We start from the raw sequence: 17,081 nt of genomic DNA on the forward strand, positions 1-17,081 counted from the left end.
ATCCTAGTGTGGGAGACAGATGACAGAAATAAGTCAAACAAGTAGGGTGCATTAGATGGTGATGTGCTGGAAAGGAAAAAATTGAGTTGCAGAAAGAAGGTTGAGTGGAAGAAGTGTCTACAGTTTTAAATAGGAGATTCAGAGTAGGTCTCATTGATAAGGTGAAGTTTGAACAACGAAACAATGGAGTAAATGAAAGAAAGTACAGGCTATGTGGATGCCTGCAGGAAAACTTCCAGACATAAGAAGAAGCCAGTGCAAAGGCCCTGAGGCAGGAGTGAGAGTAGTAGATGAAGGGAGAAAGATACTGGGTGTGCAGGGTCGGGGGGGAGATTGTAGGACCCTGTAGGCCTTTGCCATTGTAGATATTGGCTTTTACTCCGAATAAATGGGGAACTGCTGGAGCATTTCTAACAGATGAGGGGACATGATCTGACCTAGAATTTAAAAGCGTCACCCTGGCTGCTGTCTTCTGATTAGAACATAGCAGAAGCAAGAGTGGAAGCAAAGAAACCGGTGAGGTAGCTTCTGGAGTCACCCAGGTGAGAGTGGTGGCTGGGGCCAGGCAGGCAGTGTGGAGGTGGTGGGAAGTGGCCAAGCTCCGGCCACATTTTTGAGATGAAGCCCATGGTGTCTGATGACCGGCTGCATGTGATGGGCGAGAAACGGAAAGCATGCAAGGATGCCCCCAGATACGTGGTCTGTGCAAACGGAAGAGGGGACTTACCAATGAACTGACGGAAGGAAAAGAATGTCTATTCAAGTCCTTTGTCCATTTTTAAATGGGTTGTTTGTCTTTTGTTGTTGAGTTGTGGAAATACCTCATTTGAAATGAACCGACTCTCCACCCCAGGCTTTCCAGTCGCTCATTTAAAGAGCTCTTCCTCTCCTTTTAAATCCAAATATAGGTAGTTTCAGAGCCGGACGAGACCCTAATGTCACTCACTCCACCTCCAGGATGGCCCCTATTTCTGCAATTTTTTGAGTTCTCAAACCTCAAAATCGGTTGTCTAACCTCAGTCCTTCCTGCTGCACATTGGCCTGTTTGGCACCATAGACGAGAAAAGTTACGCAAAAATTACAGATTAGATTGGAAGTTAGATTTCCAATAGACCCGAAACACAAGGTAACCCATTTACAACGGGATCCTCAAGAAGGCCCAGGTGACTTGGCTCCTGAGAACCGAGAAAGGACACGCACGCGCCGTAGAACTGAGGGCATGACGAGGCCTACGGAGGCGTGGCTTCTGCCCGAATTCAAGATGGCCACGGGCCCCGCCCATCCCCCTTCCTCGGGGCGGGGGCGGGGGGGTAAAGCTCAGCACGCCATTGGTGGACTTGCCCACGGCGTAGCCCCGCCCCACCCCACGGGGGGCGGGAATGACAGTGTTTCAATTTCCGGTTCCGGCAGTACCGGGAGCCCGGTCGAGATGGAGGAAGATGCGAGCGGGGGCTGGAGGTCGCCGGGCATGGAGGTTGGAGTGGGCGCTGTGGCCTAGAGGTCCGGGCTCGGAGTTCGCCTCAGTCGCGGCGGAACCTCCCTGATCGGAGGAGGTAAGAAACGGCCGGCGCGGGGTGCCTGACGGCTACGGTCTCCGAGGACCTGGACCTGTCACGGCGGCAGCGGGTGCCTGCGGCTCCGCGGGAGCCGGCCTCGCAGCTCCGGGGCTCAGGGGCGACTGCAGCCAGGCGTCTGTTCCTGTCGGAGGAGCGCACAGCGGAGGGAGCGGGCTGAGAGGCGTGGCACGGCCGGGTCCGAGCCCCCGGCCCAGGGCGGCTGTGCGGGGTGCCAGGCCAGGCGCTGCATGGACGGGTGTCATGTGGTGTCAGTGATGAGGGATCACGTGGGTGCCTGTGAACGACCACAGGAGAGCTGGGTGGGACCTCACCGTGACGGAGGGAGGAGATGGCCTCGAACGAGGGGTCGGAGGCATCGCGGGGACCTCCCCTGACTAGAGGAGGGCAAGCGTGTCAATGTATCCGCGCTCGCGCTGGGGGAGGTGGCTCCCAGGATGCTGCGTCTCGATGCAGATGCGATGGAGAACGGAGGAACAGAAGGGGGAAGCAAAGATCTTGTTTCTAGCTGAAATCGGGGACCCAAGCCTGTGGGCTGGGTCCGGAGCTGCAGAAGGGGGTTTACTTTGGTGGGGCTGGCTAGCCGGGAAAGCTCTGCCTGCGTCTAGTAACCATCAACTGGGCCCAGTTCTGGTGACAAGTCAGGATGGAGTCACAATGGTCCTGGACTCTTCGAGTAGCTGTATCATTGTTATGATAATACTGACAATCCTTAACCTTTAAAGCAGTGTTTTCCAAACCTGGCACATTTAATCACCCAAAGAGCTTGTTAACATGTTGGCTCTTATTCGGCAGGGCGAGCCTGCAACCTGAAACTCTATTTCTAACAAGAAATACAGCTGATGTCCGGCGTGTGTGCCGCTCTGAGTAGCCAGGATTTAGAGCAGCATTGTCTAGTAGAACTTTGTGCCATGATAGAGATGCTTTGCTGTTACAAAACGCTTTTACACGTATGGCCTCCCGTGAGTGGCTCCACACTATTATATAGCCATGGCAGGCCGACTGGCCCCGCTTCCCAGGTGAGGAAACTGAGTTTCAGTGAAGTGACGTGATTCCAATCATACCAGTAAGTAACAGAAGTGGAACTCAAACTTGGATCTCCTGAGGACGGGTGTTCGTTCCACTGCATGACCTGGCCTTCCAGATGGCACTGCCTTATCCCGAACCAGAATCTTATCTCAGAACCTAGTGAATAGTCTGGTGTGATGTTTCTGGTTCAGGAAGAGTGCAAGTGGAAGGGAGATGTGCAGAGACCACCAATCTGTCCCTTTCCCCTGCGCGGCTTGGTAGGGGAGGCTCTGCCTCTGACATCTCATTTGATGACTTCAGGGCATCCTGGGTCATCTGTTGGGTCCCCAGAGGAAGCACCTCAACCTCTGTGCCTGAGCAGTTGTTAAAAGATGGGAGGAAATTCAGAATCGGAGCTGTGCACACAAATAAGGGTCTGGGAAAGAGCCGTAAAGCATGGGGGCTGATTGAGTTGGGAGAAAGGACGGCTGGAGGAGGTGTGCATACAGGTGTCCGCCAAGAGGATTTTCCAGCGGGTAAAATAAGAGGCACTAGTTTTGATGTTTCAGCAGGAAGTCTGGAGGTTATGTAACAGAGCAGGTTGAGACCCCACTTTTGAGGCGAGGGAGTGAGTGCCAGGCCCTTTCGCCTTCCGCTGTACCGGCTTCTCCCTCTGAGGCGTGACCCTTAGTGTCTTCTCCTGTCACCGTGGCAATGGTAGGAGATACCTGCTTTGGCCTTGGAGAGTCCCCCCTTCCTTCTGGGAATTTAAAATCAACAGGCACACGTAAGTGATGGAGGAAAGCAGAGAAACGGGGCACTGGGTCCTGCCTTAAGACTTCTCGTCAGGAGATATTGGTACTGTTTTGTTTTTTTTTTTAAGATTTTATTTTGTTTGTCAGAGAGAGAAAGAAGAGAGCACAAGCAGGGGGAGCGGCAGGCAGAGCAGGCAGAGAGACAAGCAGGCTCCCTGCTGAGCAGGGAGCCCGATGTGGGGCTCGATCCCAGGACCCTGGGATCATGACCTGAGCCGAAGGCAGACGCTTAAGGACTGAGCCACCCAGGCGCCCCGGAGATATTGGTACTTTGTGACTCAGCTTGACAAGTTCAGAAGGTCCTGGGACGGAATCCGCTGCTCTGCCTTTCTGTCCTGCTTAGCACACAGTTTGCACAAACCCGGCAGGAGGCTCTCTTGCTTGGGCCCAACTGTATTTGTCCTGTGACAACAACGTGCTGGCCGGCCACTCAGCTCGGTCAGTCACTCCACCAGCACACTGGGAAAGCAGGGGCAGCTCTTGGTTTCTCTGGAACAAAGCTGAGAGAAATCTCTGGTCATCTGTGGGGCCAGGAGCTTATGCTTAACCCTTGGGTGACCAGCAGCCATGAGGGCATTAATGCTGCCGCCCATGGGTGGGAGTGACTTGGCTTTAGACTGAACAGTGTGACTTGTGTTGGAACTCCTCTCCTCCCATGGGGTAGAAGGCATGGTCAGTAGAGGAGAAATCTCGGCTCATATCGTGCCTCCACCACTGACCAGCGGCGTGACCTTGGACCTGTTCCTTTTAACTTATCTGATGCGGTGTCCTCATTTAGCAGAAGTGTCTAACTGTGCACAGGTTAAGTTGTAAGGATTACATGAGGTGATAGGTATTCAGAAAATCCTAGAGTCTCTCTGCTCATGGCTCAGTGGTGTTGGAAACATGACTTTGGGACCCTGGATAACAAACACTCCAGGCAGGGCAGACAATGACACCTTCTCTTGAAGCCTCAGAGGAGAGGACTGCAGGGCTTGGTGGATGTCCCCGGCTGAGGCTGGGGAGGAAGGGCCACTTTTGCCCACAGCAAGTGACACAGCAGCGTTCCTCTCGCTCATTGCCCACATCCCACGTTTGGGCCAAGCTGGTTGTTCTAAGCCATCGTTTGCTGCTTTCGTGGTCGACATGCATTCCTGTCCTGTTCAAAGGGCTCTGCCCTCCAGGGTTCCTCCCATTTGCCTCACCTGGAAGCTGAGGTTTTCCCTCAGCACACAGGTGCTCGGCTTGCACTGCAGGCAGCCTGGCCTTCTGTGACGGTGGCACAGTCCAGCTGGCGGGCGGGGGCCGGAAAGCTCACTGGGCTTCTCTGCTGACTTCCATGGTAAAGTGAGAAGCTCCTCAGGCTGCTTGGGACCTTTGGTTGGGGAAGGTGGTTGAGGATGGACTCTGTTTAGACACCTGACATGAGGCTGGCCAGGGCACTGGCTTCGGGAACATTTCAACGTCTAGAGTTGTCCCTTTTATGTGGCCACCTCCTTTCCCAGCCTGTTGGGATTTCTCCCAAAGCCTGGGGAGCCCCTGACTTCTCACTGCCACTTTCGCTTCCCCGTTTCCCCTCTGGCTGAAACTGTCCAGTGTCCTACCCAGGAACACATTACGTTGTCACCAAGAATATGTCCAACATATCATGACATGCTGTTCGACAGTTCTTAAGTTGGAAGCTCCTGATTTCATACAATTATTACATTAGTACTAGTTTTGTTGGAGAACTTAGGCAGTGGATACGTTGACCTCAGAGCCACGTTACAGTACTTTGACCTGGATTCTTTCTCTCTGTATCTTAGATCCATTCCCCAGATGGATGCTGTTGTCTTCGGGAACAGACTGTGCGTTTCTTGAAGGCAGAGTCTGTATCTTCCCTGTCACTCGAATCTCCCCTCATTATACAGGACAAAGGTTATGATTTCTGTGCTTAGGGGTGAGAAGGGCCAGGCATGTCCTCTGCCCTGTGGTTCTCAAGACTTCAGGGAAACCACTTAGCTCTCTGCTGGTTCTTTCTTTTCTCTAGAGTGAGTTATCTAATAACCAAAGAGGACTCTGACCTTTGGCTTGTCCCTAACTTTCTAACTCCTTTCACTGGAGGGAGAGGGGGAGGGGGTGCCACATTTTCTTCTAATACAGACTGGAGGAAAGAAAAGTGTAGTGAGTGTGAGTCAGGGGAGCTCAGAGAGACCAGCACGGGGAAGCCAGAAGCAAAGTAAGGTGAGGCAGCTTGTAAATGGTGCCGAAAGAGGCACCCTGCTGAGGGTCGGAGGTCAAGGCCATGCCTCCTCAGTGGGCCCAGGAGCATCCCAAATGGAGCACTTACTTCCCTTCCACATTAGGAACCTACTAAGCGTCACTTAGTGACATCCCTTAGTCCCACTTGGAGGACCGCCTGGCAGGATGCAAGGCCCTCAAGCGGGACCAAAGCCAGAGCAACACAGCATCCTGAGCTCCGCCTGGGTGAGCAGAGGAGGAGCTTGGGCTGGGGCACCAGGGCCCAGGCAGAGGCAGGGACTGCAGTGGGTGATTTGATCAGCCTGGGCAGGGAGCCAAAGTGGGAGTGGGGCTGCTGGAGTAGCTGAAGTGTGGAGCAGCTTCTGGAGTTGGGGGAGGGACAGTAAAAGAGGCGGCAGGGGGGGCAGCATCCTGATCCCCGAAGGAAGACTCAGGCAAGAGTTGGCCAAGCCGGACTGGAATCTAAACTTTGGGGAGGTGGGTACCCCAGGAGATGAAGCCTGAGGACGGGGCTTGGAGCCTAGCCAGCAGGACAGAGCGCAAAGCGCTAGCCTCCTTCCCCACGTCCTCCTGCCCGCTCACGTCCCTAGGTCTCCAGGCGCCATGGAGGATAAACGCAACATCCAGATCATCGAGTGGGAACACCTGGACAAGAAGAAGTTTTACGTGTTTGGTGTAGCAATGACGATGATGATCCGTGTCAGCGTCTACCCGTTTACCCTCATCCGCACCCGGCTGCAGGTCCAGAGGGGCAAGAGCCTCTACCACGGGACTTTTGATGCCTTCCTCAAGATCCTGCGAGCAGACGGTGTGACTGGCCTCTACCGGGGGTTCCTGGTCAACACCTTCACCCTCATCTCTGGTCAGTGCTACGTCACTACGTACGAGCTCACCCGGAAGTTTGTCGCTGACTACAGCCAGAGCAATACGGTCAAGTCTCTGGTGGCCGGGGGCTCGGCCTCCCTCGTGGCCCAGAGCATCACAGTGCCCATTGACGTGGTGTCCCAGCACCTGATGATGCAGCGCGAGGGCAACACGATGGGCCGCTTCCAAGTGCGAGGGAGCCCCGAGGGACGAGGGATTGTAGCCTTTGGCCAGACCAAGGACATCATCAGGCAGATCCTGCGGGCTGACGGGCTCCGAGGCTTTTACCGAGGCTACGTGGCTTCACTGCTTACCTACATCCCAAATAGTGCTGTCTGGTGGCCCTTCTATCACTTCTATGCAGGTAAGGGGGGGCCGGGAGAGCGGGGATAGAGGGCGGGCCTGCTCCCGCGGCCAAGACGCTGGGGCCCTGTGTGCGCTGGAGTGGAAGATTTCATGGGAGAAGGGCTGTTCATCCAGCAAACATTTAACCCCAAGAGCATTCACAGAGGAATGAGACATGGCTTCTTGCTTTCAGGGAGCTTAGGTTATTGTGGGGGGACTCAGACGAGTAAAGTAGATGACTGTAGAACATCAAGCATGTGCTGGCTGCCTTTCGATCAGTGAGGGTTAGTGGAATTTTGGTAGAGAATTGGAAGGCGCGGAAGGACAAAATTCATGGGATATTTGGGATTTGAAGATGAAATTTCAAATTTCAGATGCGTGTTTAAGTTGGATGCCTTTCCTCAGCATTGTTAAATTCAAGGCTCCCTAGAGCCTTGAACCCCTCTGCTCCTAGAATGCATTTTTGTTCATAAGACGTTTTACTTCTTTTTAAGTATTTCCCAGATATGGATCACTGGGTCCAAAGATAACATTTTTGAGGGCCTCGATAAACATGTTGCCACATTTTCTTCTGGAAGGGCAGGGTGCCTTGCCAAGAACAGGACCTGAGCGTGCCTGTGACCCTTGGCATCCACAGCTTTGGGCAACCAGCAGACTCCCATGAGGATGGTCTCTGCTTGAAGCCTCCCCAGGCCCTGCTGCAGGCTCCTGAGCCTTGGCAGTGGGCCTTCTGTCCAATTTACCTGGGACCTTCCTAACCAGATTTCATAATGACTTCCTAATCTGTAATCATCCTATCCCTCTGGCACTCCACGTTTGTGATTCTCCCTTTTTCCTGATGGTACCTTCCTCTTTATTGCTAGCTCTTTCTCTCTCCTGTTTAACACAGTCTTTCTTCCTGAATATTTGGTAAAATTCACATACCCAGACTCCACCCCTGACCCTTTGCATCAGATCTTTTGGGAATGGATCCTGCTAATCTTAATGTTAAGAAAAACTCCAGAAGGGGCGCCTTCGGCTCAGGTCAGAGCCCTGAGATTGAATCCCGCATCAGGCTTCTTGCTCGGCGGGGAGGCTGCTTCTCCCTCCCCGCCTCTGCCCCTGCCTCTCTTCCTGCTTGTGCTTTCTCTCTCTTTCTCTCTCTCTCACTCTTAAAAAAAAAGAAAAGAGGGCACCTGGTGGCTCAGTCGTTAAGCGTCTGCCTTCGGCTCAGGTCATGATCCCAGCGTCCTGGGATCGAGTCCCACATCGGGCTCTCCCTGCTCAGTGGGAAGCCTGCTTCTCCCTCTCCCACTCCCCCTGCTTGTGTTCCTGTTCTCGCTGTCTCTCTCGTCATATAAATAAATAAAATCTTTAAAAAAAAAAAAGAAAAGAAAAACTCTAGGAATTGTGAGCATTTTCTCTGGCGTCTGTCTTCGCCCCTCTCTCCTCATGTGATTTCATTTACAATTGACTTGTCCTTTTCTGCCATGTCAGAAAATCTGTGTCTATCCCCAGACTAATTTTCCAGAGCTCTGGACAGACACTCTGACTGTTGGGCCTCTCGACTTGGATGCGTGCATTTATATCTGAAACGTTATTCAGCGAACTATTTTTCATCCCAAGCTGGTTGACTCACTTCTTTCTCTCAGTGGCCACATTATTCTCCACATCACTGAGACTGTCACTCCCTCTTCCTCGTCCCCACATCTGGTCCTAGTGACCCCAGAATGTCTTTCCCTACTCTCTGTCCATTTCTCCTGCCTTCCCTGGAAACCACGCCTCAGTGACCACCCTGCTGGGTGCTGCGCCAGCCCTCTAGCTGGTCTCCCATCCCACCTACCACACACACCTAATGGAGTCACTCTTTAAACCCTGGCTGTGGTGCTCAGCCGCCCCACCGCTCACCGAGCACAAGCCCAGCTCCTCAGTCTGGCTTCCACCTCCCTTTACAGAGGAGCGCCCCCTAGTGTGGGGTGTGCAGCAGCCAGGCCAGATCATGCACAGATCCTCCACTGCATCGTGTCTCCCACCCCTGCTTTGTTCCTCTCGGCCCTCCAGGCGCACCTGCCCTGGGAAGCCGTGACATGCCCAAGTGTTCCTTACTGCCTCCCCACACCGCTCCGCGGAGCCCTTAACCCAGAAGCGACGTATCACCTGCCTTGATGTCATTTGTGTGTGCCTTTTCTCTTCTACTGGGTGGAAAGGTTCCTTTTTAAAAAAAAAATGCATTTTTTAATTGAGATACAATTGAGATACAGTTGATTGGAAAGTTTCTTGGAAGTGGGAGGAAGCTAACACTGAATACGCACTACCTGCCAGATAGGCTCTGGGCCACATGTGCTTCGTAAATATATGTTGAATGAGTAGAGTGGTTCTTGTCATTCCTTTTTGCTTAAAATCTACCAATGCTACCTTCTGGGCATTTAGAATAAAATTGAATGTGTCCGTAGTCAGTGCAGGTCTCCGTGATCTGGCCCGTCTGCTATGCCAGCCCCATGGTGGGCCTCTCTCCCTTGCTCTGCTCCATCCTCACTGTCCTTCTCTCTGTTCCTGAAACACACCAAGCTCTGTTCTCATCTCTCTGCCTTTGCAGATAACGTTCTCTCGGTCTGGAGTGCCCTGTCCCCTGTTCCCCTTCTCGTGCTCCAGACCTCAGCCTCCATGCCACGTTTGCAGAGAAGACTTCGTCACCCAGTTGGAAAAAGGGCTCTTTCTCTTTTCTTTTTTGGCTTGTTTCCTTCATAGCATTTGTCATAATTTGCGATCATTTTATCGTTGACTCACAGCTCCCATGAAGGCCCTTCCCTGTTCATTTCTCTGTTGTATGTCCTATGCTCACCGCAGTGCCTGGCGTCCAGTAGCATTAAATAAATATACGTTTATATTACTGTTCAAAATCATGTAGGCAGGAGGGACTTAAACCAAGTCAGCCTGGGTTTATCATCTTCTGCTTTGCAGATAAGAGGTGCCCAGTTAGTGCTTATTGAATGAATAATGGAGAGCAAAGACATGGGGCTCTTTCCCCCACTCTCTTGCTTTGTTTTTTCATCCTCTCCCGAAGTCCCAGGAAAATGGCATGTGTCTGTGACTACAGTTGGAACCTGGATCCTGCTGTGGCTTGCAGGCCTGGGAGCCAGTTCAGACAGGCCCATGGAGGCTGGCAGCTCCCGGCCAGATGCCACTTCCCAGTGGCCGCAAGATGCTTCCTTCTCAGGAGAAACAGGATACGGGTGAGGTGGCGGTCACTTTGTCTTGGTTTGTGCTTACCCTGGGGGAGGGAGGGAGGCGATTAGCAACCAGGGGAGAGGTGGTTCTGGCCGGGCATAAGGAGTCCTGCCATGCTGCCAGATTTAGAGGTCTTCACGTCTGCCCCACCAACCCCCACCTTCCTTCTGTCCCCTCATCTTTAGGTGGCCACAAATTACCAAAAGTAAGGGCAGAGAAAAAATTCTTAAAAGTTCTATGGCAACTGAACTGTAGAGAGAAGACTGAGACCAAATCTCTGAGATGATGAGTCTACTTTACATCCAGCCTCATTCAGAGCGAAAAGCTCTCGCAGTGGCTTCAAGGCCCTAATGACTTACCTCTCGGACTTCGTCTACTCTTGTTTCCCTGCTCGCTGTGCTCCAGGTACTCGGGCCTTGCTGCCCTCGAAGACTTAATGCACGCTCTTGCCTCAGGGCCTTTGCATAGGATGTTACCTCTGCTTGGAAAGTTCTTTCCACAGATCCGTAGGGCTTGCACCCTCCTTCAGGTCTTTGCTCAAACTTCAGCCTTCTTGGAGAGGGTTCCGTGACCACTGTGTTTAAAACGGCAACCCCTGCATTCCCAACACTTGGCATTCCCTGTCTCCCTTTCCTGCTTTATCTTTATCTACAGAGGGCACACATCACCTTCTGACATCGCTATATCTTTTGCTTTTTATTGGATTGTCTGTGTTCCCCCAGTAGAATGAAAAACTTTCTAAGGGTGGGATTTGAGCTTGTTTATTCACTCTCCATCCTCAGGGCCTGGGGTGGCTGGCGCATGGTGGTGGCAGCTCAGTGAGCCTCTGTTGAACAAACGAGCTCTTGTCTTTCACCGCTAGAGAGGGTAAAGCTAACAGTTCAGCTGCAGTGAGTTCCCAGTGACCAGGGAATGGGTGAGTCTGGGTCCTCTGCCATTGTCTCCATCAGCATTTTTGAAAAATGAGTTTTTCTTTCTTGATGTAGCCTGGAGAAAACATCTTACTGTTGGATATGACTTTCTCTTTTGTCATTGTTTTTATTTTTAAAAACATTCACGTGGGTGGGGGGGTGCCTGGGTGGCTCAGTCAGTTAGGCGTCTGCCTTCAGCTCAGGTCATGATCCCAGGGTCCTGGGATCGAGCCCCGCATCGGGCTCCCTGCTCAGCGGGGAGTCTGCTTCTCCCTCTGCCTCCGCCTCTCCCCCTGCCTGTGCTCGCTCGCTCTCTCTCGCTCTCTCTCGCTCATGAATAAATTAAAAATCTTAAAAAAAATTCACATGGGTATATACATAATGGAATATCAGCCATAAAAAAAATGAAATCTTACCATTTGCCACAACGTGGATGTAGGTAGATGGTATAATGCTAAGTGAGGTAAGCCAGTCAGAGAAAGACAAATACCGTAGGATCTCACACAAACATGGAATTTAAGAAACAAGACAAACAAAGAAAAAAGAGAAACCAAAAAACAGACTCTTAACTCTAGAGAATACACTGCTGGTCGCCAGAGGGGAAGTGGGTGAGGGACTGGGAAACAGGTGAAGGGGATGAAGGTACTTTTATCATGATGAGCACTGAGTAGTATATAGAATTATTGAATCACTATATTGTACCTTGGAAACTAATATAACACTGTATGTTAACGAACTGGAATGAAAAAAATATAATAAAAATATTCACATGGCTCAAAATTCACAAGGTTAGGAAGGGGATGCAGTGAAGAGGCTCCTTGCCCTCTGTGGTCACCCTGCCCCTTCCTCAGAGAGCCAGCGCTGCCGGCCATTTGGTGCGTGCGTGAGAAAATGGGCCCGTGCGCGTCCCTGGCTGTGAGTTGAGAGGAGTAGAGCACAGCCATAAGGCTTTTACACCAGGGAGGATTTCTGTCCATCAGATGAAAGGAACTGGCAAGCAGAGAGGTTCTGAAACCCCTTCTCCAGAGGAATCTTCTGTTCAAAGTGGGCAATGTACCCAGCATGGCTTCCAGAAGGGCCCTGAGATTCCTCAGTTTTGTTGGTTCCGATGGAAGCAAAGAAGAGAAGAGAAGATGGGAGTTCTGGGGTCTAAGGAGGCTGAGGATGGAGAGGGTTCATCCTTGTTGGGCACAGAAGCAGCATGAGGGCAGACCGCATGGCGCCTCATGTCTTGAGGCATTGTCTTTCCCTCGATTCCAGAACAGCTCTCGTACCTCTGTCCTAAGGAGTGCCCGCACATTGTCTTTCAAGCTGTGTCGGGGCCCCTGGCTGCGGCCACCGCTTCCATCCTCACCAATCCCATGGACGTCATCCGCACCCGAGTGCAGGTAAGACGAGCCTCCAGCCCGGTGAGGAGGGTGACCTGCGGGCTCCCCAGCACCCCCCTGACCTCTCTGCATCATGGCCTTCTGGTCCAGCCGGCCTTGTCCTGACCCCTTCCTGTGGTCAGTTAGCATCTTCAGAAACCAGTTGAGCACGCTGAAGCACCTAGTGTTTCCCTTGTGATGTCTGCGGACTTGCACGCCCTGCTCCTGTCCTTGCACACCCTGCTCCTGTCCTTGCATGCCCTGTTCCTGTCCTTGCACGCCTGTTCCTTTCCTTACACGTCCTGCTCCTGTCCTTGCATGACCTGCTCCTGTCCTTACATGCCCTGCTCCTGTCCTTGCACGCCCCTACTCCTGTCCTTGCACGCCTGTTCCTGTCCTTACATGCCCTGCTCCTGTCCTTGCACACCCCTGCTCCTGTCCTTGCACGCCTGTTCCTGTCCTTACATGCCCTGCTCCTGTCCTCGCCATGCCCCCCTGGCTCCTCCCTGCCTTGCCTCCTGTTAGCCGATCAGACACCTTTTCCTTACTTTGCAGGTCTGTGGTTATTAGAAATATATCCATTTCAATGAATTCCCTAAGTCTGGTTTCTCCACTGGGCCGAGTTCTCTACAGACTGTTCTTTTTTTTTTTTTTTTAAAGATCTTCATGACTCAGTGAGCCAGTTCTTTTTCTTTTCTTTTTTTTTTTTTAAAGATTTATTTATTTATTTGAGAGAGCGAGAATGAGAGAGAGCATGAGAGGGAGGAGGGTCAGAGGGAGAAGCAGACTCCCTGCCGAGCGGGGAGCCCTATGCGGGACTCGATCCCGGGACTCCAGGATCATGACCTGAGCCGAAGGCAGTTGCTTAACCAACTGAGCCACCCAGGCGCCCTACAGACTGTTCTTGAGTAGGCCTCACAGACTGGGCCATGTGGACTCAGCAGAGATGCTGACAGAGCCCTTGGTGGCGCTGTCCAGAGATGACCGTCCCTGTCCTCTCAGCCCAGAATTGTCCCCCAGCACCTAGTCCAAGGAAATAGAACCTGAGTATGGGTGTGTCACATACAAATGGCGCTCTGCCGTCTAAAGCTTTAGGTGGAGAGAATGGGGGATTTTGATGTCTGAGGCGGGTAGAGTAGGAGGACAGCTGTCCAGGAGAGTGGGGTCACTGGTGAGGGCAGGAGGGGAGGAAAAGAAACTCAACAGCTTGGGGGTGAGGTCAGCTTCCCTGATACCAGGATGCTGGGATGGAGGTGGCTGGTAAATCTAAAGGTATATTTGTTCCTAGGAAAGAATGCTGCCCCTACACACTTTTGAATGAATAAATTGGCATTTGATGGGTTTGCAAATCATAAAGTGCACAGGTTCCCTCCTCGTTCTCTTCTGAGGCTTGTTTTGAGTGTTCCCTGAGGAGATCCAAGGGAAAGGACAGGTGTCTACTTCTGAGGCACCCCCAGGCGGGAGGAGACCAAGCTAGCTGAGCGGCCCTGCCGCGGCTGTGGATACGTGGGAGGGCTGGGGGCAGAGGCGGGCAGAGGAGAGTACTGCAGAGGAAGAGCGGAGTGTGGAGGAGGGGGCTACGGGAGGTGGGGAGGAGGGGGGTGATGCTCTGAGCCGGATATCACCTTGTGAACATCATCCACTCTGGGGAAGTATGGCAAGGAGAGCAGGTGTCCTGCACTGGCTGAGGGTCTGAGTGGGGCCAAGTGTGCTTTGGTGGCAGGGTCCGGGGAAGGGGGCAGGAACAGAGGAGATTCTTGCCTTAGCCAAACGTCCAGTGTGGCAGGGAGCAGGGGTCCCGGGGTGAGGGGAGGACTCCCAACTGTGGGGACTGAGGGACTGAGGTGGTTGGAATGGAAATGACAGACCGGCAGGGCCGCGAGCACCCGGTCTCCCTGAGGCCAGAGACACGCAAGCAGGGCAAGGACAAGGACCGCAGCTGAGTGGCCCATCTGCTGGCGGTAGTAACAGCTCGCAGTTACAGGGCGCGTGTGCCTGTCAGCGTTGACTGCTCCGAACAACCGCAGGGGTGGGTACGCTCCATTGCTGCTTACATGGGAATGGACTGAGGTGCAGAGAGGTGACTGTGTTCCCTGAGGTTGCGCTCTTAGTAAGCTGGGGAGCAGAATTCAACCCAGGCAGCCTGGCCCCGGAGCCCACATGAAGCCCTGTGCCGCACTGTCCCTTACAAGCACAATCCAGCCCCTGGACCCCAAGGCAGAGGGAGCCTGCGCCGAGCGACTTCGACTGCAGACCGTGGCCCTCCACTGTGTTGCTTTTCCAGGTTGAAGGCAAGAGCTCCATCATCCTGACCTTCAGACAGCTGATGGCAGAAGAGGGGCCTTGGGGCCTCATGAAAGGCCTCTCGGCCAGAATCATCTCAGCCACACCCTCCACCATTGTCATCGTGGTGGGCTACGAGAGCCTCAAGAAACTCAGCCTCAGACCTGAGCTGGTGGACTCAAGACATTGGTAACCCGTGGAGGGGAGCGACCCCCGCTGTTTGCCACACTACTCTGGGGTGGGGGCAGCGTGGGGAGGGTAACCCCCCCCCCCGTGTCCCCACCACATCCGAAGCCCTGCCCTAGGCCGGGTGGCCTGTCTGGAACAGGGCAGAAACTCTGAGCTGCTCTTGCTAAAGAGACTCCACACCTGGACCCCCTGCTCCCATTACTTTTTATTTTCTTGCCAAACTGGGCTCCCTCGCTCAGTCTGGGTCCTCAGTCCTATCCTAAGGAAACCCACCGTCCCCACCAGTTCCACCCCACCCATCCCCTGCGAACCCTTCTTCTGGCTTCCCCCGCCATCTGTGTCCCTGAGACCCTGACAAGAGCTGTACATAGAGCTTGCTTATTATCACTGGTCTTCCTCCCGGGCTTTCAGCCCAGGTTCCATCAGCTACCATCAGCCCTTTCCTGCTTCATCTCTCAGGCTTGCTTGTTTTTATTTTGGGACTGAGCTGCCCACCAGACTGCTCTGCTTTTCCCTGCCACCGGGGGGAGGGGGGCACGGTGCCAGGTACTTCTGCACAGGGAGTAGGAGCAGAAAAACCTCTGGTTCTCCAGAGCACTCGTCCTCTCTTTGGAGAGTTATTAGGTCGGGGACAAATGTTGATACTCTTATTTTGTGTGTGTATTTTTTTAACATCTGTGAACTAGGTACTGTCAGTCCTGCTGAAGCACCAATCCTGCAGTCAGAGCCCACCCCTTTCTCAGACAGGTGGAAAATGTGGCTTTTCCCTCAATCCCAGTTACTTGTCCCTTCCACGTTCCTTCAGAGCCAGCAGCCCCCGGACGCACAGGCCCGGGATGACTAGGGGGGGGGCCCAGTTCTGAGTAGATGAGGCTGCCTGGGCCTGCTGCCCCCAGGTGGAGAGAACAGCTGCTGTGGAGCAGCCCAGTGAAGCTTGGCCCTGGGCAGTGGGGCCGCCCGCGTCTACACCCCAGTCACTGGGACTCACGGACACACAGGTCTCAGCGGGAATCTCCAAGTCGTGGAACCACTGGTGTTTCTCTTTTCTTCATCCCAGTCACGGGCCTCCGGAGGGATTCTTGGGAGACAGTAAGGAGCGGGGCAGGAGGTCACCCGCACCAGGACCGCTGCACTTACCAGCCCGACACTGCCCAGCTGACCTGGTGGCCGCCCAGCACTCCTGCCCCACGCCCCCGGCCGCCACCAAGCCTGCGATGCGGGTGCGGCGCCCCCGGGACAGAAGGCCTGTCAGACCCTGCACTCGTACTGCACACGTGTGGCTGGATGAGCCTTCCTGCCTCTCATCAGTCCCATCCCTGGGAAAGGCCACGGTGCCAACTTGAAAGGTGCTAGCTACCTGAGGCCTTGACACTTCTTACGGCTGCCCCCCCTTTCCGTCGCCCCGGCCAGATCAGAGCCAACCGCGCTCCTCCACCTTCGCCACCACCACCGCCCGTCTGGGCCTCGAATCTTCGAGGGTTAACCCCCTCCACCTACCTTCGGTTTTGTGTCCCCTCTCCTCCTTTGTCAGGTGTCCCCCAGTGTCTGTCCACTAATGGTCAGCCCCCCCCGGGGTGCACAGGTGACTCCGAACCCCCTGCCCCTCCGTCACCCACCTGCCCCAAGAGCCACCAACAGGATCGAGGCCAGGGCCCCTCCGCTCTCCCCGCGCCTCAGTGCCACACCTCCTCCCTAGAGGCCCGTCTGCGGTCCGCCCCACGCGGGCCGAGTGGTGGCAGGAGGCGCTGTGCTGCCCCGCCAGTCTCAGGAGGTGGGGGGTTCGTGCCCTCAGACCGCTCTCCCCGAGCTCCCCGTGCGGCGGGGTGCCGCACCCCCCTCCCGCCCTCTCCACCTCTCCCTCTCTCGCACGGCGCGCTCGCGGTCCGGAAGGTCGCCGCGCGTCTCCGACAGGGAGCCCTGGCCCCCGCTCTCCCATCCAGCACGTCAGGCGCCGGGGTCGGCGAGGGTTATGCAGCGCCGGGGTGGGGAGCGGACCAAAGGCCACGTCAGGGGGACTTGGGGCTGAGCCGGTCCGTGGCCCGAGCTGGACGGAACATGGGACACCGGGCGGGCGGGCACGCAGGTACAGCTGGCGTTTGGTAGACTGGACTCCTGGGAACATTAGCGGCGGACATTCACTGTTGCACTGTACGAAGTCTCTGACGTGTGATTAAAAGCTTTTATTGAGCCCCTGAGCTTCGGCTTGCTCTTACTCGGCCTGCCAGCCCGGGGAGGACGTGCGTGCGGAGCGCGCGGCTGCCGGGGCGGCTTCCCGCCCCCGAGCGGCTCGGTGATGGA

General features: G+C 54.3%; 1 protein-coding gene across 4 annotated transcripts; it reads left to right on the plus strand.

Moving 5' to 3' along the window:
* Positions 1 to 1,411: 1,411 nt before the first annotated feature.
* Positions 1,412 to 16,967, plus strand: SLC25A44 (solute carrier family 25 member 44). Of its 4 annotated transcripts, none has more exons than XM_021682106.1 (5): positions 1,412 to 1,553; positions 6,208 to 6,845; positions 12,205 to 12,332; positions 14,596 to 14,783; positions 15,841 to 16,967. In XM_021682106.1, the coding sequence occupies exons 2-5, from the start codon at positions 6,221 to 6,223 to the stop codon at positions 16,124 to 16,126; spliced, it is 1,227 nt and encodes a 408-aa protein (XP_021537781.1). In that variant the 5' UTR covers positions 1,412 to 1,553; positions 6,208 to 6,220; the 3' UTR covers positions 16,127 to 16,967. The 4 variants fall into 4 exon arrangements, with proteins under 4 accessions (XP_021537781.1, XP_021537780.1, XP_044771804.1 ...); XM_021682105.2 differs by having other exon boundaries at positions 1,477 to 1,553; positions 12,256 to 12,332; XM_021682104.2 differs by lacking the exon at positions 1,412 to 1,553 and adding an exon at positions 5,822 to 5,842.
* The last annotated feature ends 114 nt before the right edge of the window (positions 16,968 to 17,081 follow it).

The sequence above is a fragment of the Neomonachus schauinslandi genome, chromosome 6, assembly GCF_002201575.2.
Source record: "Neomonachus schauinslandi chromosome 6, ASM220157v2, whole genome shotgun sequence".
Lineage (NCBI taxonomy): Eukaryota > Metazoa > Chordata > Mammalia > Carnivora > Phocidae > Neomonachus > Neomonachus schauinslandi.

Bases quoted from the DNA above. Each gene is read 5' to 3' on its own strand.
- SLC25A44 (XM_021682106.1), top strand. From the start codon at position 6,221: ATGGAGGATAAACGCAACATCCAGATCATCGAGTGGGAACACCTGGAC. The intron at 12,333-14,595 runs GTAAGACGAGCC...TTGCTTTTCCAG, and splicing joins TCATCCGCACCCGAGTGCAG to GTTGAAGGCAAGAGCTCCAT. The intron at 14,784-15,840 runs GTAACCCGTGGA...TCTTCATCCCAG, and splicing joins CTGGTGGACTCAAGACATTG to TCACGGGCCTCCGGAGGGAT.